At 55.6% G+C, this 23,385-nt stretch overlaps 1 protein-coding gene across 5 annotated transcripts; it reads right to left on the bottom strand.

Annotated features, from left to right (window-relative positions):
• Positions 1-411: 411 nt before the first annotated feature.
• On the bottom strand, positions 412-22,963 carry RHCG (Rh family C glycoprotein). 5 transcript variants are annotated; one of them, XR_006602665.1, is made up of 12 exons: positions 22,617-22,963; positions 14,084-14,270; positions 11,500-11,650; positions 8,310-8,457; positions 7,307-7,473; positions 5,808-5,945; positions 5,554-5,690; positions 5,127-5,251; positions 4,832-4,905; positions 2,851-2,943; positions 2,364-2,443; positions 1,576-2,017 (listed from the first exon to the last, which is right to left on the bottom strand). XR_006602665.1 is itself a non-coding variant. In XM_004763755.3 (11 exons), the coding sequence occupies exons 1-10, from the start codon at positions 22,798-22,800 to the stop codon at positions 2,875-2,877; spliced, it is 1,380 nt and encodes a 459-aa protein (XP_004763812.1). In that variant the 5' UTR covers positions 22,801-22,963; the 3' UTR covers positions 412-549; positions 2,851-2,874. The 5 variants fall into 5 exon arrangements, 3 of the variants coding, with proteins under 3 accessions (XP_004763812.1, XP_004763810.1, XP_004763811.1); XR_006602666.1 differs by having other exon boundaries at positions 2,862-2,943; XM_004763755.3 differs by lacking the exons at positions 1,576-2,017; positions 2,364-2,443 and adding an exon at positions 412-549.
• Between the last annotated feature and the right edge of the window lie 422 nt (positions 22,964-23,385).

The raw sequence follows: 23,385 nt of genomic DNA, 5'->3' as shown, positions 1-23,385 counted from the left end.
ATCATGAGGGGGGAGGCAGAGGGAGTCTGGGAAGCAGGGGTCTAGACGCAGGTGTCTCACTCCATAGGGCCGGGAGCACGGAGGCGACAGATCAACCCCTGCCCTCGGTGCCCTCCCCGCAGAGCCGCCAGGATCCAGGTCAGGTAACGGGGAGCGAGGGGAAGAGGGGTCCCGTCTCAGCCCCTCAGAGCCCCGTGCTGCACCGGGTCTATCCCCGCTGGCGGAGGGCTGGCGGGCTCCCTGGGCAGGCTCTGGGAGGGTCTCCCCCGGCGCGCCCCCGCCCCCGCGGACAGGCCCCTCCCCGGGCCTCGTGGGCGTGCCGCTGGGCGGGGCCGCCGGGCCGGGGGCGGGCGGCTGGGGCCCCCAGCTCCGCGGAAATCAAAGCCGCCGCGCCCCTCCTCGCCACGCCGCACCCCTGCCGCGCCGTCGCGCACCTCCTCCTTTGTCACAATGTTTTTCAATCCGGTGAAGCAAACTGTCCAATTAGAGCCGGGGCCTCCAGCTTCCATCTTTGCCGACGTTTAATTAACATGCTCCTCTTGGCAGCTGCTGACAAGTTCCAGAAACAGGTTGTAAAGGGTTTTTGTCTTTACCCAGCATGGAAAATGAGGGGTGTTACATCGCGGGAACATGAATAGGTTGCATTTCAGCTCCCTCCTCCCCTCCTTCTCCTCCCCCTCCCCTCCTCTGGCACGGAGAATGAAGGCCTGTGTACGTATGCATGTGTGAATTGTGAGGGGGCGGGGAGGGCGGATTTGGAGGCAGGAGAGACCTTCTCCTCCCGCTCCCCTCACCCCTTCTTCCCTGGAGTCTGCTCCACAAAGGGTCTGGATTCTGCATCTTATTGGCCAGCTGGCACACTTTTGCCTCACGTCTCTTTTAGCCATAGCAAACCTCGCCATGTTGATTCCCATCTCTGGGTCTCTGCCCCTGCTGTCCCTGTGCCTCTGTTCTGGTAAACTCCTATTCAGCCTCCAAAACCCTGCTCCGGTGACCCACTCTGGGAAGCCCCCCTGGGGAACTGGATGGCTGTCAGGATTGAGGATGGATCCCTGGCATCAGGTTGGTCCTCAGCTAGACTGAGAGCTCCCTGAGGGTAGGAAGTGTTAGTCTGCCCAGGGTGGTGGCTGGCTGCAGGAAGTGGGGAGAGCGAAACAGCTGAAGCCTTCTCCCACTGTGGAGGGAGGGAAGGCTGGCTTGGCAGGGAGGATGGACGGAAAGGTTGGGGTCAGGGGATTGGATGGAAGGAGCCCCCCCCCCATTCTCCCACCCTGCCTGAGTACCCTTGAACCAGAGCGCGGTTACATGAAGGGCACAGTAAACATGGGTGTGTTTCTGGAATGGTTGACGTGAAGTCAACCTTGGAGAGAGGCCCCGGCCCAGAAGTGAGCCTGGAAGGGATTCCCAGGCCGGGCAGGCTCCAGCACCCCAAATTCCTCCTCTTCAGCCTGGGATGATTCCCCTTGCACTGTGGATGGCGGGGTGGTGTGGGAGGGCAGGACTGGGGCAGGAGGCCGGGTCTCTTGGGTCCTTTTCTCCCTCAGATTGGCCCTGTTGAAGTACTCACACCCATTCTACAAAGAATACCAAGCGTTTATTCACAGAGGCCACCATCTGCATGGCACAGAGTGGTCTGGGGGACGCAGGGAGCAAGGGAGGTGCTGGCCGAGGGGCAGGCAGAGAGTGGAGGAGCCCAGCGGTTGATGGCTGGCAGCTGAGTTGTCTCCTAGGAGGGCTTGGGTCCACGGCCAGCTCCCAGCCCCACGCCTGCCTGCTTTTCCCAGGAGGTGGCCACCAAGACCGCTGGAGGCAGGTCTCCTCAGCCAGAACCTGGCTTGGATGCCCACTTTGTCTATAGCTCTTCCTAGTCCATTCTCAGGCAGGCCCCCTGGGATGAAGGGGCAGGGAAGGGAGGCACCCTGGGCCAGGCCAGCAGTGGGGTGCTGCTCGCCTTGCTCTTGTGTTCCCAGCTTGGTCAGCACGGCTCCTTTGGGAGCGCCGGGACAGTCTGCAGAGCCTGTAGGGAGAGAGCCAGGAGCAGCAGGACACTGTGGGTCCTGCTGTAGCCCCTCGGGCCCCTTTACCTTGTCCCGGACAGGGTGGGCATTAGAGGCAAGGGGTCATAGCCTTACTCTTTATCCTTAAGGCCCAATATCCTCTCCTGCCCCATCACTCAGCCTTTTGCCCCAGACACAGCTCCTTCCAAGCTCTGGCCTCGAAGGGGACCAAATAGTACTACTGAGTACAAAGGAAATGACCTGCAGGGATCCCATGCCCCCCACTTGCTCTGTGGGGCCTCGAAGAGCCCGCGCTTCTCTGAGCCTTCATTTTCTCATCTATTAGAAAGAGGGAAGTAGTTGCACCTGTCAAGTGGCGCTCTCTGGAGGGTGAGATGCAAAAGGCAGGGCTTGGTGCATTCCACAGAGGAGCAAGGAAAGGTGAGCTGATGGGAAGAACAAAGGAGGAGCGAGAAGAAAGCAAGAACTAGCTGGAGCTGATCGACTGAACAGAGCCACACCTGTCATTTCCACTTTTAGAGATGAGGAAATTCAGGCTCTGTCTGTGGGTGAGGAGGGCCTCAAAGTCACAACCGGTAAGCAGCAAAACTAAGTGTGTAGCCAGATCACCTAGATCTTTTTTTTTTTTAGTGCCTTCCACATATTCTTGTGCCTGTCTGGCTTGCTAGGAGTCTTATTCTGAGGCCACCCACCCCATGTGCCCACTCCAATCCAGGCAGGAGGGGTGGACTTCTTGATGCTTTCTTTTTGCCCCTTTACTGGTGGCATCCAATTTCCAGCGCGGGGGGGGGGGGCGGGGCGGTGGGCACGGGGAGGACCTGCCCATGCTCACCTGCTTCTCACCTGGCCTGGGAGTTTAAGGTTCTGAGGGCTTGAGGGTAGAGTCCTCAGGATGCAAGACCGTGCTCTTTGGCTCCTCAGGAATCTGCGGAGAGAGGAGGGTGGCTCCAGGGGCCTTGTCCCAGGCCAGGCGGTTGTCCCTGGGAGGACTAGAACAACCTGGCCAAGTCTGGAGGGGTGGATGGTGTGTGGCGGGCGCCACCTTGTGATCACGGTGCAGAGCGCATGCAGAGAAGCAGGGCGGTCCTACACACAGGTATCCTGCCCTCTACGGCAGGTTAGCCACTGTCCAGGGTGCTGGGGCTCTGCAAGGACGACACGGGGTCCTTGCCCCACTTAGAGCAATGGGAAGGCGCTCAGGTGATGGGCACAGTGACAACAGGAGCTGCAAACGCACACGAGAGGCTGATAACCCACCTGGGGGGTGGAATTCTGGTTGTGCAGAATGAACCCGCTTTTGAAAGATGAGTGGTAATGTGCCAGGAAGACACAAGCTCCCTGAACACCAGGCAGGTCCAAAAGTGAGGTGAGGTGAGATGTAGGGCAGACCGGAAACGGATGGGTAGCTGGAGTGGGGGTGGGGTGGAACAGCCTTGCGCTGGCTTCAAGGTTTCGATTTAATCTTAAAGATGGCCTCAGCAGAGGTCCTGGGGAACATCTGTCTCACCACATCCTCTGGAAGGCCACCTCATCTCCCAGGTAAAGCAGCCAGAGGCCAGGGGCCAAGCGGATAGACTGATGGTGCCTTACTTCCACAGAGATAGAATTAGACCTCAAAACGGAGCACTGCTGAAGGGTATGCAGCAGCTAGAATGTGTGAACTAAGAATGATAAAGATCCAAACAGAACCAAGAATGAACTCCTCTGTATGGGAATTGATAAGATTTTTTAGTTTATTTCATTAGTGGCAAATCCATGTGATTTCTCATGGTCGTGTCTAAAATAGTTTAAGTTCTGACTTTAAATATGGAATGAAAATAATGCTGCTAAAAGAAGAAAGTTTATTAAGAATGTAATGACACAGAATACTTTTTACAATAGAGACGAAGAGAGAGAAAGTGAGCAGGATCCCAAATCGGGCATAAATCCATAAATCTCTGCTAAGAAAAGTCTCGGCTGATAAAAAAAAAAAAAAAACTGGAGGAACATAGGCCCAAAATATTAGCAGTGCTTGAATTAGGGTGATGGGATTTCTTTCTATATTTCTCTATTTCCCGATTTCTCTTAATGGGCTTCTATTCATTTTATAATAGACATTTTAAAGAGAATGAATTAAAAAATGTTATTAGTTATGTACATGAAATTGGCTTATAGTGGATATCGGTGAAAATGACCCAGAAAACTTTCTGGTGTGGTTTTAAAATTACGGAGCCAAATGAAAGGCGGTGATGGACAGACCCGAGTCACAGGGGCCACAGACACAGGTTATGTCCTGCCCCGTGTCATGAGGGGAGATGCAGGTGGCTGTCATCTCCCCAACATCGAATGCCAGTAAACACGTGCAACAAGGATCCGTTGGGAGGGAGCCCTGCCTCAAGTCACAGAAAACCCAAATTGTGGCAAGTTTTTAAAGAAACGGAGTTCTGTGACATCTTACTACTTTCAGCTTCTAGAACAATGTTTCTCAAGTTGAGTTTCTGTACCGATACTTCTCTGGATGCTGAAAACAATGGAATGTCACTCAGTTTTCTGGGCCAGAATCAGCTGGGAACTCGTTCCCATGAGGATGCCCTACTCAGTGACAGTTCTGGGCTGGCATCTGGGAAGCTGCTACACTTTAGGAATGACTGCTCTAGAATAAAGCCTTTGGCCCCCAGGAGACACACAGCCTCTGGATGGAGCAGGGTGATGCAGGCTCTGGCCCCAACCCTCAGCTTCCGGTCCCTCGGGCCCCAGCTTGGCTGATGCGGGCCGGGTCTGTGGAGAAGGGATATAACTCCCTTTGTGCAGGGGAACCAGTCCCTGGAACTCACCTCCCAGTAGACCGAATCCTCAAAGCAGTTCTCATCAGCAGGTTGTCCCCAGACTGGCAGTTTCAGGATAATTCCTAAGGAAAGTTTGGGGTCACACAAGGTCAGGAACCACTACTTTAGCCTACCCAGGCCTTCCCCTTAGCTGAGAAGCACCCCCTCCCCACCCCCCCCAACTCAGTCCCAAAGCCACAAGTGCACAGGATTCCTGTGGGCTCTGGGCTGACCTCTGGTACATGCTCTTGGGTCCCCCACCCACAGCAGCCCCGCCTTCTTTAGCCCAGCCACTTCCACTCACCCACGATGCCGCCGCCCACCAGGGCCATGGCCAGGGACACAAAGAGCCCAGCAGCCTGAAACTTGCCCTGCATGCTTGCGTTCCAGTTAGTCTTGAAACCATCAAAGCCAAAGGCAAGGGCAAGCCTGGGGTGGAGATTGGGGGCAGATCAGGGCGGCACAGTGAGACCAAGAAACCCGTTGCTGTGGCCCACAAATGTGAGCGGGCACCAAGGCTCTGAGCCTTCCCGTGTGCACTGGACAGATCAGATGGTTTCTAAGACTCATGAGGAGGGACAGAGGTTAGGGAGAGAGGCCCATGGACAGTGGTTCAGTTTGGGGAAGGCTAGGGGTAGCGACCATATGTTGGACCCCCGAGGAACAGCAGGAAGGAGGAATGGAGAAGGAAGGAGGGAGCTCAGGCTCCCCTGTCCCTCCTCCATACTTACCCGTTTATTCCATACACATCGGTGGTGGCGCAAGACGCGGTCACGGCACCCACGATGGCACCGATGATGCCGGGAATGCCGTGCAGGTTGTGAATGCCGCACGTGTCCTGGATCCGCAGCCGGGCCTCCAGGAATGGCTGGACAGGGGAGACGGGTGCTACTCACGCCCTGAGCAGTGGCAGGGGTTTGGGGAGGCCCCAGTACACGCAAACCCAGGATCCTCCAGCCCTCAGCCCCTGGCCTGGGGTCCTCACCGTCAGGTACACAAAACCCAGGGTGGACACGATGCCGCAGATGAAGCCAACGATGAGGGAGCCATAGGGCATGAGCATCATTTCAGCAGCCGTCCCCACGGCCACCCCTCCTGCGAGCGTGGCATTCTGGATGTGCACCTGGGTAGGGCGGGCAGGGCGGGTCGGAGCTCAGTCCTGTCCCCAGAGCCCGCCTGCACCACCACGCCGTGTCTGGGGGTGCTGGCGCTGGGAGGCAGGGATGACTCCGAGGGCATCTTGCAAGCCGGCAGACCGCAGAGGGCCGGCTCCTGTGCTCTCTGCACACTGGGCACCCCCACCAGCAGGCTGGCCATCATCCATGGACACAAATCTGTGTAATCGTGTCGGGGTGGGTGAACCCTCTTGGCACGTCTACACCTTCCCTCTGGCTTCATGTGCGCAGGTGTGCCTGTCTGATGGGCTCTACACCCACGTCTGCTGACGTCAGGCGGCCGTGGGGCCCCACGCATGCGCACACGCCCGTGCCGGCGTCTGAGGGCCTGCACCAGCGCCCGCTGACCCTCTCTGGGGGCCCGACAGTTCCCGGTACCTTGCTGCGCGCTGTGGGGAGGATGTCAGTCCGTCTCCACAACCAGCCCAGGAGGTAAGGACAGTAATCTTTGGATGTTTGCAGAGGAGGAAATGGAGGTGCAGGGAGACCGTACTAGCAAGGGGCAGAAAGGTGTCTTGGTCCGGATCAGGGCGGAGCCGGGGGCCCCCCGACTTTGACCCTGTTCCATGTCCTTGTCTGCGCGGGGGTGTTGGGCGCACGCAGGGTTTGTCTGATTCTCTTCCCCCTGATGCGAACGTCCCTACCGCTCTGTGTGGTGAGTGTCCCACATATGCCCACATCAAGAAGCTAGTGTCAGACTGGGAAATAGAGAGGCGGTCTTCTTTTTATAGAAAAATCGACCAACATCTATGGGGTTTGGCCCCTCCCCACTAACGACAGAACGGTCTGTCCCAGTGGTGGGAGAGGAAGGACACTGCGAAACCATGTGCCCCCACCAACCCCCCCCGGGGAGTGGACAGACATCGAAGGGGTCCCCTTTCTGAGGGTATGGGGCGGAGCAGGTGGAGACAGCTTTAGGAAGGCTGAGGACCGGCGTTTGGAGGATCGGAAGCCCGACAGAAGAGAAATGCCCCTGGCAACCGGACTAGGCTGGTCTGATGGGGCCCTCAGCACCCCAGACTGGGAGGAGGAGAATGAAGAGGAGGAGACGCCCACCCAGAGCAGCCAGGGTGACAGAATCTGGGAATCTGGTTCTGGGCTCTGCGGAAAACCAGCTAGGGAATCCAAAACTCAGTCTCCCCGAGACTCAGTTTTTTCATCTGCAGGATGGGGGAGATCACCCTGATGCTGCCTGCCTCACAGAGTCGTCGGCCGGACAGTCATAGTCACAGGGCACAGGCAGTCATTGTCACACCGCCCCCACCCCGGAGGGCTCCCCAGTCTCCCTCACCTGCCCTCCACCACTCACCATGTCCAGTCTGCCCTTCTTGTGCAAGGCGCTGGACAGTGCTACCGAGGTGAGCACGCAGGCTGCCAACGAGCAGTAGGTGTTGATGGCAGCTCGGTGCTGGGCGTCTCCGTGGTTGGACACAGCTGAGTTGAAGCTGGGCCAGTACATCCATAGGAAGAGGGTGCCTGGCCAGACCAGACAGGTCCGGTGGACCCGGGTGGAAGAGGTGTTAGATGGGCCCAACAGAGCTTAGGCACACTTCCTGTCCTTTAGTTCCAGAGAAGTCATAAGACTCGTGTGCCCCAGTAGTAGTTTCCCACCCCTGCAGCTTTACTCATGCTGGGGGCTCTTCCCAGAACATCCTTCCTGCCTAACTTCCAATTAGCCCTCCTCTGCTCCAGGAAGTCTACCCCAGCCCCATAAGTGGGCTGAATGCCTCCCCCCTTGCTCCCATGGCATCATGAGAGAGAATCTTTTTCCCTACTGTAGTTAGATCATCTGGTAACATTGCCATCTCTTCCATCATATTGGGAGGAGCTCCCTGAAGGCAGGGCTGGATTTTAGGAGACCAGAGTGGGTGGCTGGTATGTATTCTCTGGAATGAATGGACACAGGAAGTAGGAATTCACACCTTGCCCTAGCCCAGGGGATGGACTGACCAGTTTCTGGGTGCCGCTTCATCTGCCTTGGGGCATCCTAGGGAGTACAGGATGAGTGACCAACTTCTTCCAGCCCCATAGGAAAAAGGGAAAAAATCTGGGATCCTGGAGGTGTCTACAGGCAACCCCTCCTCTGCCTTTCCCCCAAGGGAACTACCTGCCACCCACCAGACCATGTGGGTATCAGGTGTGATTATGGTGTTCTGAACTCCTCCTGGAGACCCTCACCTGTTAATGGGGGTTCTCACTCCTCATAGAGGTCCTCACCCATCATGGCAGCCCTAAGGCATCATGATGGCCCGTAGCCAGCAGGGCCATCTTCCCCCATCCCAGAGGCCCTCATTCATTATAGCAGCTCTCACCGATCATGGCAAAGAGATCCGAGTGGTACACAGCTTTCTGCCTGTCCTTGCTCTGATGTAGGCCGGGCCGGTAGAGGATCCAGGTCACTGTGAGCCCAAAGTAGGCACCAAATGTGTGGATGGTCATAGAGCCCCCTGCGTCCTTTACCTGGGGGGTAGGGATCTGTCAGACTCTGATACCTTCTCTCTCTCCCAACTATTAGCACTTTCCTTGCCCACCCCCGTGAAACACACACACACACACACACACACACACACACACAAAGAGTTCCATCTGTCTGACTCCACAAGCTTCAGGATGGAGCTCAGGGCTCCCACAGACCAATCAGTTGGGAAGGGGAGAAAGTGGGGATCCCTGAGCCCAAGCTGTGAGCCTGTCAGCAAAGTGCCAGGGCATCGTCCCCCAGCAGATGGGATTGTGCCCAGATGGGGAACCCCAGGCTTGGAGAGGACCTTGCTCAGTCAAGCAGTGGGAAGAGGTGAAGCAGAGCTAGAACCCAGGCCCCGCCCCTATCTAGTTTGTCACCCACTAGCTTCTCCTGTGTCTTAATTCCTGGGAGCCCTGCTGTTCCCTCTGGGCCTCCCCTCTCCGCATTGCTTCCTCCACAGCCACTCCTGGCCCAGCCCCAGTCCATCTAGAAGGTCACTCCTCATCTCCCAGGCATCCTGCCACCCTTGCTGCCTGACAACCTTCCTGCTGACCGCCCGCCCCCAGCCCGGCCCCACCCCACCCTCCTCTCCTCTGTCCCCTATAGTCAGAGCACGCAGATCGGTTTCTTCCTCTTCTGTCTCCTTCTGCCCTACCCCACTCTGTGCCTCAGATTCCTCCTTCACAAAGTCGGGGAGACCAGGGTGCCTTATTTAGTAGGGCTGTCCCAACGGCGAAACTAGACAACTCGTGTCTGGCACCTGGCGAGCGCCTGGTACCCCACAGGGGCTTGGTTGACTTAGCCTTCCTCCCTGTGCCCCCACCTCCTCTCTCTTTATCCTCCTCTTCCTCCCCACTCAGAACCAATCTCAGGGGAAATTCCAATCAGAATCACACACTTGCTCCGTCACTGTAGGTGGGGAAATCCCGGCAGAGAGGTTAAGTGTGTTGTCCAAGGTCACAGAGCTAGTTAGTTGTCGGCAGAGCTCCGTTTCCTGGTTCCCAGCCTGAAGGGTGCCTCTATTAGCTGTGGGACCTGGGCTGAGTCCCTTAACCTCTGAGCCTCAACTTTCTCTTCTGTAAAGTGGGGATAATAATTGCGCCTATCTCAGAGGGGAGGATTAATGAGGTAAGCCATGTGAGGCATTTAGAGCAGGGACCAGCCAAGGGCAAGTGCTCCTTGCATGTCAGCAGGGACTTGGCACAGAGACAGACACAACGGTTGTCATGCAAATTTCATGTCATGAAATTTCAAAGAATTTCCATAGCAGGTCGGGAGGATTTTTGAGGCCCTCTTAACTTGTGCCCAAGAGTCATTCTTGGCACACCTTCTTCCAGCAGGTCAGCCCACTGGAAACCTCTCACCGTGGGCCTCCCTCCAGGCCTAGCCACTCACTGTTCCCTCTGCCTCACTCCTTCGCCTGGTTGTTTCCCACTTGACTTCTAGCTTTGACATCTCTTCCTCCAGGAAGCCTCTCTGACCTGTCCTGCTGGTTCAGACACCCGCCTCCCCTTTTAGGCCACCAAGGCCCTGACCCCACTCCTCATTATACTATGTGGTTACTGTCTACTGACTTCCTAGCTTCCTTTCTAGATTGTGAGCTCCTTAGGGTCTAAAGAGGTCTTCCCACCTATGTATGAGGTGCCCGATGCGTAGTCAGACTCCCAAATGCATTTACTTGACAAATATTTGTTGAGCCCTTATTAGGCATTGAACTAGGTACTGGAGATCCTGCGGCCCAGACACATCAGGTTTATCAGAAAAGGAGGAAGTTTACGAAGAAAATGAACCAAGTCAATGTGAGAGATAGTGACTTGGGGTGGGGGGCGGTAAAGTAAGGTAGAGGCCAACACTGTGGGGCAGGGGGGAATCTGGGAGGGCCTCTCTGAAGAGGTAATATTCCAGCTGAGACCTCAGTAATGACAATGACTGAGGGATGAGCATTCCAGGCAAAGGGAATAGCAAGTGCAAAGGCCCTGAGGTGGGACCAAGCATGATCGTTGAAGAGCAGACAGCAGAGTGTGTCCAAAGCATGGAGAGATGGGGAGAGAGTAGATTATAAGCGTGGAGGGAAAGGCTGGGGGCAGAACATGTGGAGCTTTACAACAAATTTGGATTTTACTCAAAGTGAAATTTTAAAAACCACTGGAGGGTTTTGATCAGGGGAATGGTCTCACACAGATTATTAACAAGTCTCCATGGTTGCTGGTGGAGATTGGCCTGAGGCAGTGAGTAGAGCAAGGATGAAGATAGGGAAATGAGTTAGAAGAAAGAGATATGATGGCTTGGACCAGCCTGGTGGCTGAAGAAAATGACAAAATGAATGACAGAATATAGTGGGATCTAAAAGAGAAAACAAAACAAAAACAAAAAAATCTCTCCCCCTTGTGGGGGGCAGAAATGTGCCAGGCAGAGTACAAATGTAGAGGAGTTTGGGGCTAAGAAATGGATGAAGTCCTGAATGACCTTCACCCCTGCAAAGGTACCAAAGAGGTTTCTGAGCTAGAGTCAGAGGTCTAAGGTACCCCTTACTTGGGCCATTGAATCGGCTGACTTCAAGGGGCGTCATTCCTGCCATAGTCCACATGAATGTCATCTCTCGAGTTGTGCAGGCCACAACCTATGCAGCTGTCCATGTCCACCATGGCTTTTCCCCTAGGACCCTTCTTTACAGACGTGTACCCCCAATCTACTGGGTCCTTTTCTTGGCAGAGCAAACTGGGAATGAGGGGTGTATGTGCAGGAACACCCACTCTTTCCATCTGATATGTTGGAAAGAGAAAGGAGGGAGAAAACCACCATATGAGGAACCCCTGCTCTGCCAACGTGCTGATCTGATTGGCCAGGTGGACCACCATCCCTGCCCAAGTAAATGTCATTACTCTTCTTTTAGTGATAAGGAGACTGAGGTTCAGAAGGTTAAGTGACAGGCCAAGGGTGAATTGAATCCAGCCAGCATGCCTCCCTGGCCCTCCTTTTCTCTCCTCCCCTGCTGTCACCCCATGTGTCCCCCTGAACCGCCATCCTTGAGCCCTGCTCACCTCTAGAAGACTGAGGAGGATGTACTCATTCACTGAAAAGAGGGTCACTTGGAAGAGAGTCATGATGAGTAGCTGGACAGGGCTGACTTTGCCCAGAATTGCCCCAAAGGCCACACAGACAGAGCCCACGCAGAAGTCCGCATTGATGAGGCTGTGGGGAGACAGGTCAGGGGAGGGTCTGAGGCAACAGCAAAAAGTGGCACTCTGAGTCCTGGGTTTGAATCTGGACGTTGGCCATCTGTGCATTTGGCTTTGTGGCTTAACCTTTCTGAGCCTCAGTTTCATGGTGTGGTCACGAACACACAGTATCTTTTCTTTCTTTCTTTCTTTCTTTTTTTTTTTTTTTTTTTTTTTACTATTCTGTTAGTCACCATACAGTACATCATTAGTTTTTGATATAGTTTTTTGATATAATGTTCCAGGCTTCCTTGCTTACATATAATACCCAGTGCTCCATGCAATCCGTGCCCTCCTTAAAACCCATCATTGGGTTCACCCATTACCACCACCCCTCCTAGCACAGAGTATCTTAAAGCTAATCTGGGAATGAAAAGAAATAGCTCATGAAAGGGCCATCACAGCAATGGCACGTACCAGATGCCACACCCTTCCTCTGTGGCCCCATCCCAGTGCCCCCTCAGGGAGCTTGTGTTCAAGGCACCCAGGTCCTCTGGCTGCTGTTCTAGGACATGCCCCTTATGTGAGGGCTTGTCTTGCCCTCCATCCTCTACCTGCCCTTCCAGAACAACCTCTGACTGCCTCCTCTTTCAGGAAGCCTTCCTTGATTCCTCCATGCAGATGTGGTCTCCACCTCCAGACCCTTATATCTCACTTTGCACATGCTCTGTCTACCAGGGCCCCGCTTGGGTTGGAGCTCTCATGACCTTCTCTTTACCTTTCCTGGGAGAGAGGATCTGTGTCCCCGGAAGAAAGAGAGGCCTTCTTGCAGGAGGTAGGTAGGGAACTGGGGGCTGGGTAGAAGGGGGCAGGAAAGCCAACAGAGAGAACAGAGGCAGAGGAGCAGCCCAGTCCTTCTTAAGTCTGGACCCTGAAGGCCCAGCCAGCCAGCAGAAGGCCGATGGAGGCAGACAGCCAGGCAGATGTCGTCGGGCCAAAGGAGACCCTGGTTCCATCCACATGTCTGCCTAACCCGGGCCTTTCTGTGCTCAACCAGCGGCAAAGCTGTCAAGGATTCCAAGGCAGACTCATGAGAGTTGCTAATGGGGTGGGGTTGGGTGCAGGGACAATAGAGGCTCCTTCCTCAAGCCATTCACATCTAGAAGAAGTGCCCCTGCGCCATGCTCAGGTGTATGAGAGAATCCGGAGGTGAGAAGTAAGAAGCCAGCTAATTGTAGGGCCAGGGTGTGGAATGGGCCCAGCTGTCAGGGTCCTTCCCAAGATGAGGATGTTCATTGGAACCTCGGCTTCCCTGTGAGCCTTGTTTACTGCTGTGTCCCCAGGGCCTCACACAGGGCCTGACTGAAGGAATCATGGCAGTTACTCAGTGCCAGGCAGGGAAACACCCGCTAGGTACTGCATAGGCCCGCCTGTACCACACCCAAACCTGAGGGGACAGGTACTATTACTAGCCACATCATAGAGATGGAACAGGGGGGCTTAGAGAGGCTGTGTTATTTGCTCACATTCCCATAACTGACCCATCGGACAGACGTGACCATTGGGAAGAAGAGAGAGGGAGAGCAGAAAAGCCCACATCTTGGCCCATCAGCTCCCTGGAGACAGAGGCGTGCATGTCCCATCTCAGGAGGGCCCATGGAGGCTGGGGCAGAGCCTGAGGGCATCGCCCTGCAGAGACAGGTGGGACCTGGAGGACTCCTTAGCGGGGACAGGACGGAAGCCAGGAGGCGAGTCTGGGGACAACATGGTGATCCAGCCCTGGGCAGTTGCTGGAAATCAACGCCCTGAAAACCAGTTTGCCAAAAAATCTCAATTTGTTGAGTGACCAACTTGCCCCATAACTGGTTCACCACACACTTCCAACTCACAAAGTACATGATGATTCCCTCTGAAGATTTCTAAAACGTTGTATGCTTCTGTTTTTTCAACTAGCCATAGCTCTCTTTCTGGGTCGGCCAGCTAAATATATTACAGGGTTTTTATTCTTTGGGTCTACAGTTTTGGGAGTGAGACTTTTCTTGTGTATTTTGAACTGCATGGTGATATGCATGTCAACGGTTTTATATACAATTAAAGGCTGACTTACTGATTCCAACACATTTTCTATTTTGTCAACTGTTTTTCCAGTTTCTCTTAAGTCACTTAAGAAGACTTAAGTCCCTGACCAGCTTGAGTGAACGAGTATCTTGCAAGTATTTGGCAGGTTTTAAGGTCAGACACCTGGCATATGATCCCCCGTTGGTGCCCCGGATGTGTCGTGGTGCAATGGCAATTTGCCTCTAAACCCTTTCTGTGGACTTGGTCTTCCAAGCAGGCTAACGAGTGTTCCTTTGCACACCCGCCCCCTCGCCCTCTGGGCTCCGCCCCCGGGCCCACCCTTTCCCCCGGGCCCGCCCCCACTCGCGCCGGGCCCGCCCTCTGGCCCCAGGGCCCGCCCCGCGCTCACTTTTCCACGCCCACGTGAATGTAGCCTTCGTGGTAGGAGTGGAACCAGCCCTGCATGAGCAGCGCCCATTGGATGCCAAAGGCCGCCAGCAGGAAGTTGAAGCCCACAGAGCTGTAACCGTAGCGCTGCAGGAAAGTCATGAGGAAGCCGAAGCCCACGAAGATCATCACGTGCACGTCCTGGAAGCCTGCGGGGAGGAGAGCGCAGCCAGGGCGGGGGTGTCTCGGTGGTCTGGGCCAGCGCCCCCTGGCGCAGCGCTGTCTTCCCGGACGCCTGGCCCTCAGGGAGCCTCACGAACCCCCTCCTCCCATCTCTGCATCTGGATCCTGGGGCCAGGCACCGTTGCTGCAGGTAGAACCGCCACTGCCTGCATCTTGTCCTAAGAACCCCTGGAGGGGTCTGGGCTTGGGGGAGCGGGGGGCGAGGTGAGCCTCCCACTATAGAACGCTCGTTCTAATGCCAAGACATGCCGTGCCGTGCTAGAGCACAAAATTGGCTGTGGGTCACACCTAGAATCTAGGGTCTAGAACCCAGATTTTCTGCGGCCTTGCCCCCTCAACTCCGTTTTTTTAGTACAGAGAAGTTAGTCTCCACTGGGTCTGCGTCTCTGGAGGGGCCAAGCACGCGAGTTGATCATCCCCCCCCCCCCACCCACCCCATGAATGTCTCATCCCACCTCCACCCCCAGCAAGTACACTATCTTGCATCACGGAGACCCGAATCTGGACCCCAGTTCCTCCATCTGCTGCGCGGATGACTCTGGAAAGTCAAGTAGCATCCTTGGCTTTCTGTGCCCTCTATAATGCTTATAAAGCCTGCAGAGATTAAATGCGGGTGTGTAGGTACACCACCTAGCAGTGTCTGTCCCATAACAGGAGTTCAAACTGGACAAGTGTCATTGTTGCTTTATTATTTATTATTTGTTATTACTTAGGCATAGGTTCATTCTGAGTTTTGAGCCAACTCTTCAGGTCTAGCCTTGACAACCTATTTCCCCTGTCACAGCCAGTTTTCTCCATAAAACCAAAGGATGGATTAGAGTGATCATAACTGTTCTCCCAGTGCTAATGTTACCTGATTCTAGAGTCCCAGAAAATTAAAATAGAGGGCCAAGGACCTTTGGGAAGCAAAGACAGTTACAAAAATATAAGGCACTGTGTGGGTCTATAGGACACAGGAGCTAGATTGAAGGGTTCCCACTGGCCAAATCTGGGATGGTTTGAGCACCAAAATAATTACGTACTATAATAAATTAAAACCATTACAAAATAGCAACTCAGAGTAAGAAATAAGTGAGAATGTGGGGGAAGGCTCTTGATGGTAACAGAATGCTGAGAGCCAGACAGTTAAATGTGGAATGAGCGCTGAAGTTGGAAAATCGTGATTTTCACAGTAAAGACTCTATCAGTAGATGCTGAATCCAGGGGGAAATTTTGATGAGGAGGAGAACATTTGCATTGTCTTCAAGAGTCTCCCTAGAGACTGTGAGTTGCAAGGGACTGGAAAAAAAAAAAAAAAAAAACAACCACCCAGTAATTATGAAGTGGAGAAACAGGATGACTTCTCAGCAGGGTGATCAGAATTAACCTTACTCATGAGGGACAGGTGGGTTACCACAGGCCTTCAGATGTGATAATCTGAAGGCAACTTATTACCTGTATGGCATTCTAGCCCAGCAGGCATTATCCCAGTGTACTTACAAGGAAGATCAAACAGAAAACGAGTAATGTGCCATTAGAGGGTGTGTGAGTGTGTGTGTGTGTGTGTGCACGCGCGCGTGTGTGCGCACGCACGCGCACTAAGGCTGTAGTCTTGAAAAATGTCAGTGTCGTAAAAGACAAAAGCGGCAGAAATGTTCCAGGTTAAAAGAGACTAAGGAGACATGCCAGCTACATTCACTACCTAACTCAGGACTGGATTCTGGATGTGAACGGGGGGGAATGGGAGGAGAGCCGCGAAGGTCGTTGTCAACAAAAGTAGAAAATAATTAGAAAATTCGGTTGAGGAAATGAGATCGGAACCGTTTATTAAGCTATCACACAACGTAGATGGATGAAATTGATTAGCCTGGTGTTGGAAGAGAATCCCTCCATGCTCAGGACACATCCTGGGGTCATGAAGGTGACAACAGGGCCATGACATGTGTAACTGACCCGCAGGTGGTTCAGAGGAAACAAGTGTGTGTGTGGAGAAAGAGAAGGAACAGGTCGCTGATTGGGAGTTACAGAGTATATAGCGTGCTTTATGCTACTTCTGTTTTAGCAACTTCTTGCAAATTTGAAATTCTTCCCAAGTAAAAGAAAAAAAAAAAGGTGGGTGGGACCTGCAGGGTCTTTCTACATTCCTGGCTCCCCCTCCCCCCATGAACCAGCAGCACAGGACCTCAGCCCTGCTCCAGGGTCTCTGGCTGTGGCCTCCCCCTGCCCAGGATTCTGTTCCCGCAAAATGGAGGCCAACAACTTCTTTTCCCGCAGATCTCATCCAAACATGGCCTCATCACAGAGGCCCTCCTGACCCTCCCGTTTAAAGACGGTTCGCCCTCTCCCAGCAACCCCTTCCTTCCTTTCTAGTTCTTTCCACTGAGTGCAGTTGGAGTGTTTGTCCCGCCCACCAGACTGGAAACTCCCAGAAGGCGAGGCCATGCCTGTTTCCTTCCAGCCGCTGTTGCCCCGCACTTGGGAGAGTGGCCGGGGAGACTCTCCGTCACTGTCTGTGACGGAATGAATGATGACAGCTGTCACCCCAGCAGCACTGAGGGTGTCCACTGAGCAGCCGGTCAGGGGATGCTGTGGTCCCTCTCCAGTCGGACACCTCTTGCACCCCGGGGTGGAGAGCCTGGCCGAGGTGGCGGCAGCGGTGCTGATGCTATAGCAGTCCTGACCTTGCCTGCCCCCGCCTGCCCCCCACCCCAGTCTCCCTGGGGCCCAGGCCACGACCACAGTCCCCTTGGCTAGCGGGCACCTGGAGGCGGCTTAGGGATGAGGTGCTGGCGCGGTGCCGGGCGGGGGCGGAGGCATGCCAGCTGGTGCCAGGGAGCCGTGGGTCTCACCCCAGTGGGGTGCTGTGAGCGGCTGTCTGGAGACCTGTGCGGGTCTGCATGAGCCAACAGCAGCTCAGTGGAGGTTTCACAATGTGTGCGGCTGATTTCGTGTATTACCGCGCTTCATGGTTTATCACGTTTCCAACTGTTGTGGGGGGATCTGAGCTAATGCGTGTGAGGCACCATACGTGGCATCATGGTTATTCTTGGGAAGAACGGATGGGTGGCAGACTGGAGGAGAGGTGTGAAAGAGGGAGGTGACACTTTCAGACTCCAGTTCCAGCAGCGGGGGGCGGGGGGGGGGCTGGTAGGAGGGCAGAGCTGCCGATAGACCCTGGGATCTGGGAGCTGGTTGTGGAGTAGGAGGGAGGGGCTGGGTCAAGTGCTGGCCTTGGGGGACCACGGCGGGGTGGGCATGGCGAGTGAGAGGGACAGAGCCTGGCTGTGTGCGGTGAAGTGGGGATCTGAGACCGGGGTGTGGGGGGCAGGCCCGCAGAGGGAGCTGTGAGTCAGAATGTGGGCACAATGAGGGGGAGACAGCAGCTGAGAGCTGGCTGCCTTTGAAGCTAGCAGGTTGGACAGGGAAGGCGCTGGCAGGGGGTGGGAGGAATCCCCGGGGAAGAGGCAGCGTCGCAGAGGGTGGGGGCCTTTCAGCCGTTTGGTGGCAGAGAGGAACCATGTGGGCAGGGGCAGAGGGTGGGTATGTTGGGGGGGCCCTCCTGGGGAATTTCAATTTCAGGGCTGCCTGACACCCTCCCCTTCTTAGCACACCATCTCTGCCTGCCCCCTCTTGCCAGATCTCTGTCCTCTGTGACTCCCCTTACTCCCCGGCTATCCTGACCTCTCTCTCTGCCCCTCTCCGGGGGTGCCCCCGGGGGTGCTCCTGCCCCACTTGGAGCACGCAGACAGCAGCTTCCCTCTCCTGGGGCACCTCCCCGTTCATTCTCTTGCTCCCTTTCTGTTTCTCTCCCACACCGGTCCTAATTTAGAACCCCAACCTACCAGTTGAATAATTTATGTTTCATAAGGTTGGGTGCTTCCTAAAATGCTTTTACTAGTAATGGTTCGAAGGTCCCAACTGTGTGACCTTCGGGAAGGGCATCATCTCTCGGTTCTGCAGTTTCTTATTCTGTAAAGTGGGCTTAGTCCATGTGTTTGGGAAGTGCTCACCCCAGAGTTCTGGGGTGCACATGTAATGACTTCATCCAGCCCTGGGTAGAGGCCTGGCTCTTTTGCAAAGTGATCAATCATATTAGCTACTATTTCTCTTTTCTCCTTCAAGGCTGTCTTTGTGTTTCGCAGAGTCGGCGACTTGCTGTAGATCAGTGGAAGGTGATGGGACACCTCCCTTCCCCCCCTCTTTCCCCAGCCTGGGGTGACACAGTAGTCCTGCACCTCCCAGAATCTGTCCTCTCTACCCAGAGATCTTCCCCCAAAACCAAAGGGGCAGGACAGGCATGCTGGCTTGCAGCCACGAAGGCTGCCACAAGGGGGCACCAGTACACAGCAGCTCTCACTCCCGTTCTCCACCCCCTTGCTAGGTCTAGAGGGGCCCCTTTTCCCCCACCTCCAGAATGTGTCCCCAGTGAAGCCGGCAGTGGCTCTGAAATACGAGTTTCCCGTGCCACTGGACCACAGCAGCTTCCTCCCCTCTGCCGCCCCAGCACAGAGAGCATGGAGCCCTGCCTGGTGCCGGTGGGTGCTGCTTCCTTCCTACTCTCTGCGGGCAAGGCCAGGCCCAGACTTTCCCTTGGAGTCCTCCTGGCCATTCCAGCACTTCCCCAAGGCTCTGTGTCCACCTCCCCCACACCTCAGATCAGACCCGGTCACCGCACAATCTCCTGGCAATGGCGCAGAGGCCCCGGGAAAGCAGGTGGGCTGTGGGGAGGGAGGGCTCAGCCAGTCCCTGTCCCTGTCACTGGCGCCCAGAGTGTTGGGCACATCTCTAAGGTCCATTTGGGCACCACAAGATGGAAAGAAATGCTCTGCCTGACAGAGCCTGCAAAAAGCACTTGTAAGTGGGGAAAGCACAGAGGAATTTAAATGCTCACATTTAGGGACAAACTAATATTCAGGGACACACTCCTTGGCCATATCTCTAAAGAGATGCTGAGCCTCCACTCGTGTCCCTTCAGCACCAGAGCACTCACTCCCCTCTGAGGACACCTGATACCAGTATTCACCGACCCCTCACTTCCTGCCCCCAAATGGGCCCAAACGGTCCCCTGCCCTCTTAAGGTTTCCTGGAGAGCCAGTGCATTAAATAACAGTCCCACTTCACAGATGAGCATACTGAGGCTCACTCCATTTAGTGAGGGACGCAGATCTGTTGAATTCCACAGTCCAGGTTGTGCTGCCCTTTGAGACTTGTGGGCAAGCTTGTCCTTTACTAAATGGAGCTGAGTCTGAGGGGGCAGGTCCCAGAATTGCAGAGCGAGCCTGGCTGCCGTGGCTTCATGAAACAGTCTTTCTGGGGTTGAAACTACGGCAGCCTCTGCCCTCGGTCATGTCCTAGAAATGTGTCCACTCCTCCTGCAGTCTTTGCAGGAAGTTTCAGGAGCGCAGACTCTGAGGGCTCTTCCTCAAGCCAGCTTCCCCCGGACCCTTCCAACAGCCACTGAGGCCCCAGAGCCCTAGCCCGTGAGGAGCACGGACCTCAGAGGGCACTGTCAGGGCAGGTCCCCAGCTGGCTTGGTGCCTGTTGCCTGCTGAGGGGCCCATGCCTGGGGAGCAGTCCCAAGGCCTTCCTGAGGCCCGGCCTGAGCCAGCTGGAGCTGGACTCTTCTGGAAACCTGAGATGCCCAGCAGGCTCCACTAATCCCCTGGGGAAGGAATGAGGCCCACACAGGTGTTGTGTGGACAGCCTAGCGCCAAGAACCCAGAAGGTACCAGAAGGGCACGCCCTCATCCCTGGCCCCTGGGAACTGCCATACTGGAGCCGCACCGGTGCCACCGCCACTGGAGCCCCACCAGCGCCACAGGGAGGCCGCCTGCCCTCTACCCCTAACACAATCACCACAACCAGGTGGACCAGAAAAGGGTCAGGGGAGGGGGGGGGGACGGGGAAAGGTCGAAAGCGAAGGGAGAGGAACCCAGGGCTCCTCCGCAGGCTCTCTGGTTTCCTAGTCACTCTCCCTCCCAGGCCTTGCTCTCCTTGTGTATAAAATGGGAACCCAGACCCTGCCTTCCTCCTGGGGCAGTGGGGGCATCCAAGGAGAGAAAGCACACCTGCTAGCTTGCCTTGTTGCCACTACTTGCCAAGGAGTCCTGAGGCCAAGGGTCTCTCTCCCTGTATTGCTTTCCTCTCTGTCACTTCCTGCGTGGTGACCAAAAGCTTCTCAGCACGCACGGGAAACAGCAGGGGAAACTCAAGCCCACCTTGATGGCTGCCTCATTCCCTCTTAGGAACCTCTCTCCTATCCCTTTCACAAACCCTACCCTTGGGCCACTCTGCACCACTCAACACGCTCCCCGCATGCCTGCCCTGCTTCCCCACGCCCCCACTGTCCCACCACCTTCCAAGAAGTGGAAGAGAAGTGCCCAGAGAACCTGACCCCATGGAGGACAGGGTGTTGGGGTGCTCTCAATGAGTCTGGGAGCCCTTTGGGGTCAGAGACCCAGGATATGCAACTTGTTCCTCCGGAGCGGTCTTGGTCTCTTGGAGGAGTCGTGGTTTATGTGTGTGTCCTGGCAAATGACTACTAGCACAACTCCCCACCTCCTCACTCTCTAGAGTGTCATTGGTTGATAAATGATATGGCCACCCCATAGGTAAGTGATTGATTGGTGTGGGAATAAATGAAGGTGGATGTGGAAGGGGTGGGGATAGAAGCTGGGGAGATGCGAGGGTCACACCTCTTGTTGGGAATGTTCTGTAGCTTCCATTTGAGGGCTCTGAGACTTTCCACAGCCTGGACCCATCCAGGACCCATGAATGCCCATGGGAGACCTTGCCTCCTGTGCTTTGCTGGGAGGCTGGCTTTTTGGCTAAGAGATAAGTAAGCGCCAGAGCGGAGTGAAACAGGCAAAGGAAGGTCTTCAGCTGGCCTGCCTCTCCATTTGCGGAGTCAGTTCAAGGAGAGCCAAGGTGGGCAGTGAAGGGCAGATTTAGAGTCCAAATTCTAAGGCCACAGCTGTCAAGATCTCTTAAAACATGACCCTGAGTAGAGCCCAGTAGAGGCTGTGGTCTCAACCAGCACAGGGTACAACCCCCTTCCATCACCTCCCTTCTTCTAGGCACCATATTTCTATTAATGTAGCCTGTGGGTAGCTTTTTGGCAGCCATTTAATACGGTTGGCTCCCAGTGTGTCGGCTGACCCCTCACCCTCGTCTTTGTTCATGCAGGCCGTCATCCAGAATGTATGCTGTTATTTATCTGGATCTAAGTGACATGTTATTTCTGGAGGTAAAGGTTCCCATCACTGAGGGTTTTCAAGCCATGGAGGGAACGCCAGTGGGGAGAGGTGGCTGTTGCTGACGAGCTTTAGGGTCCATGCCGAGACTAACAGTCCGTGACCACGTGAGCACCAACAAGTTGGAATGACTGCCATTGGCTGCTGGTGGATGGTGTAGGCAGTCGGAAAGCACACGGGTATGGAAAGAGCCCTGGGCTGGGTGTTTGGAGGTTGGGCTGACCTGAGTGACCTTGAACCAGTTTTTCCAACTCCTGAGTCCCAGGGCATCTGTGCTCAGTGCTCCTCCACTAAGTGCTCCCTTACGAAGTGAGGGCTCCATGGCCAGCCCCATGCCAGAGCTCGACGGGCACTATCTCACGTCAGCCTCTCCCCAGCCCAGTAAGGCAGAGGTAGAAAGGGAGTCTCAGTGAGGTTGACCCGTGCCTAAGGCCACCCACCAGGTCAATGGCGGAATTGTGACAAAAGTGAGGTCTGGTGATTCCAAACACACGCTCTTAAGCACAGTAGCACAGACACCAGAGAATTCAGGATTCCCCTTCTTCCTCTCCAAGCCAGAAGAGGGCAGGTGCCATGGTCCCGCATTCCTCTCCCTGCACACCTCTCCCCACAGCCACTGCAGCCCTTGACTAGGGACCAAGACCAGCCCAAGATTTGGGACCTTGACTTGATGGGCGCCAAGGGAGCCGGTGTCCCCCCCTGGCTGGTGACTGAGATAGGACTCGGGTCTTTGGAGGACAAGTAGGGCCCTCTGACAGGGAAGCTGGAGGACTCTGATGGCCCCAGGGAGGGAGCTCCCCGTGGGGAGTTTTCCCTTTGTTTAACGCAGGGAAAAGGGGTTAGCGCGCACGTGGCCCTTTCTCAAACGAGCTCTCCAGAGGCTGGCGGGGGCGCGGTTGGGAAGGCTGAGTGGGGAGGACCACGGGGCTCCAAGGGAGGGAGCATCAGCAGTTTCTCCTGCTCCAGCGCCCTCCCGCCCTCTGTTCCCGAGCAGCGAGGCAGGGCTCTTGGTGGGAAGCGCCGCGGGGACCTGCGGGGGCGGGGGTGCCTCTGGGGGCCCTGCGGGGTGTCCGGACTTACTCGGGTAGCGGTAGTAGAATTCGTTCTCCAGGTCGCTGGTGTTGTGTTGCGCCTTACTGTCGGCCCAGTGGGCGTCGGCATCGGCCTCGTAGCGCACAAACACGCCGAAGAGGACCACCATGGCCACCTGCAGGAGCAGGCAGGTGACCGGCAGCCGCCAGCGGAGGTTGGTGTTCCAGACCATGCTGCGGGGAGGGCGGGGCTCCTGGCCGCGGAGGGCAGCGGGCAGTTCGGACCCACGCTCGCAGGCGGGAGAGGCTTATATAAAAGACCCGGGAAGGGGCGGGGCGGCCGCGGACGGTGGCGGAACAGCTGACTCGGGTGCCGCCCGCGCGCTCGCCCAACCGGCGAGGGGACCCGTGGGCTCCGGGCTCGACTCCCCCCCCCCCAACTCCGGGGGCCTTCCCGAAGCTCCCGGGCCAGCAGCCGAGTGGGCAAATGGGCGGGGATCGAGGCGCCCCAACCTCCGCGGGTCCCCTCGATACCTGGGCGGGCCGCTGGTCTGTCCCCTTTTGTTCCGGACCTGAGACAGGAAAAGGCGGATTGTCAGCCTCCCACGGAGAGAGGAACTGGAGGGATTCCTAGACGGCGCTCTTCATCACCAACATCGCCACCATCAGCCCTTCCTTTTTATGATCACAGGATTTACAGAATACGTGGAAAACCAGGGAAGGCTAAGAACTGTCGCAGACCGAGAAGCCCGGAGAGGCGCGACTGCTGATACAGTCCGTACCATGGAACAGAGAGGATGTTGGGGGGAAAACTGGTG

The sequence above is a fragment of the Mustela putorius genome, unplaced genomic scaffold (assembly GCF_011764305.1).
Source record: "Mustela putorius furo isolate JIRA1106 unplaced genomic scaffold, ASM1176430v1.1 tig00003875_pilon_pilon_pilon, whole genome shotgun sequence".
In the NCBI taxonomy this organism is placed as follows: Eukaryota; Metazoa; Chordata; class Mammalia; order Carnivora; family Mustelidae; genus Mustela; species Mustela putorius.
Note: the sequence above shows the minus strand (reverse complement) of the source record. Positions and strands in the feature narration are given on the sequence as shown.

What these genes read in the sequence shown, in the direction of transcription:
- RHCG (XM_004763755.3), bottom strand. Translation starts at nt 22,800, where the DNA reads ATGGTCTGGAACACCAACCTCCGCTGGCGGCTGCCGGTCACCTGCCTG. An exon ending in AGAAGGGCAGACTGGACATG is followed by an intron (nt 5,946 to 7,306) that starts GTGAGTGGTGGA and finishes CGCCCTACCCAG; the next exon opens with GTGCACATCCAGAATGCCAC. An exon ending in GATGTGTATGGAATAAACGG is followed by an intron (nt 5,252 to 5,553) that starts GTAAGTATGGAG and finishes TCTCCACCCCAG; the next exon opens with GCTTGCCCTTGCCTTTGGCT.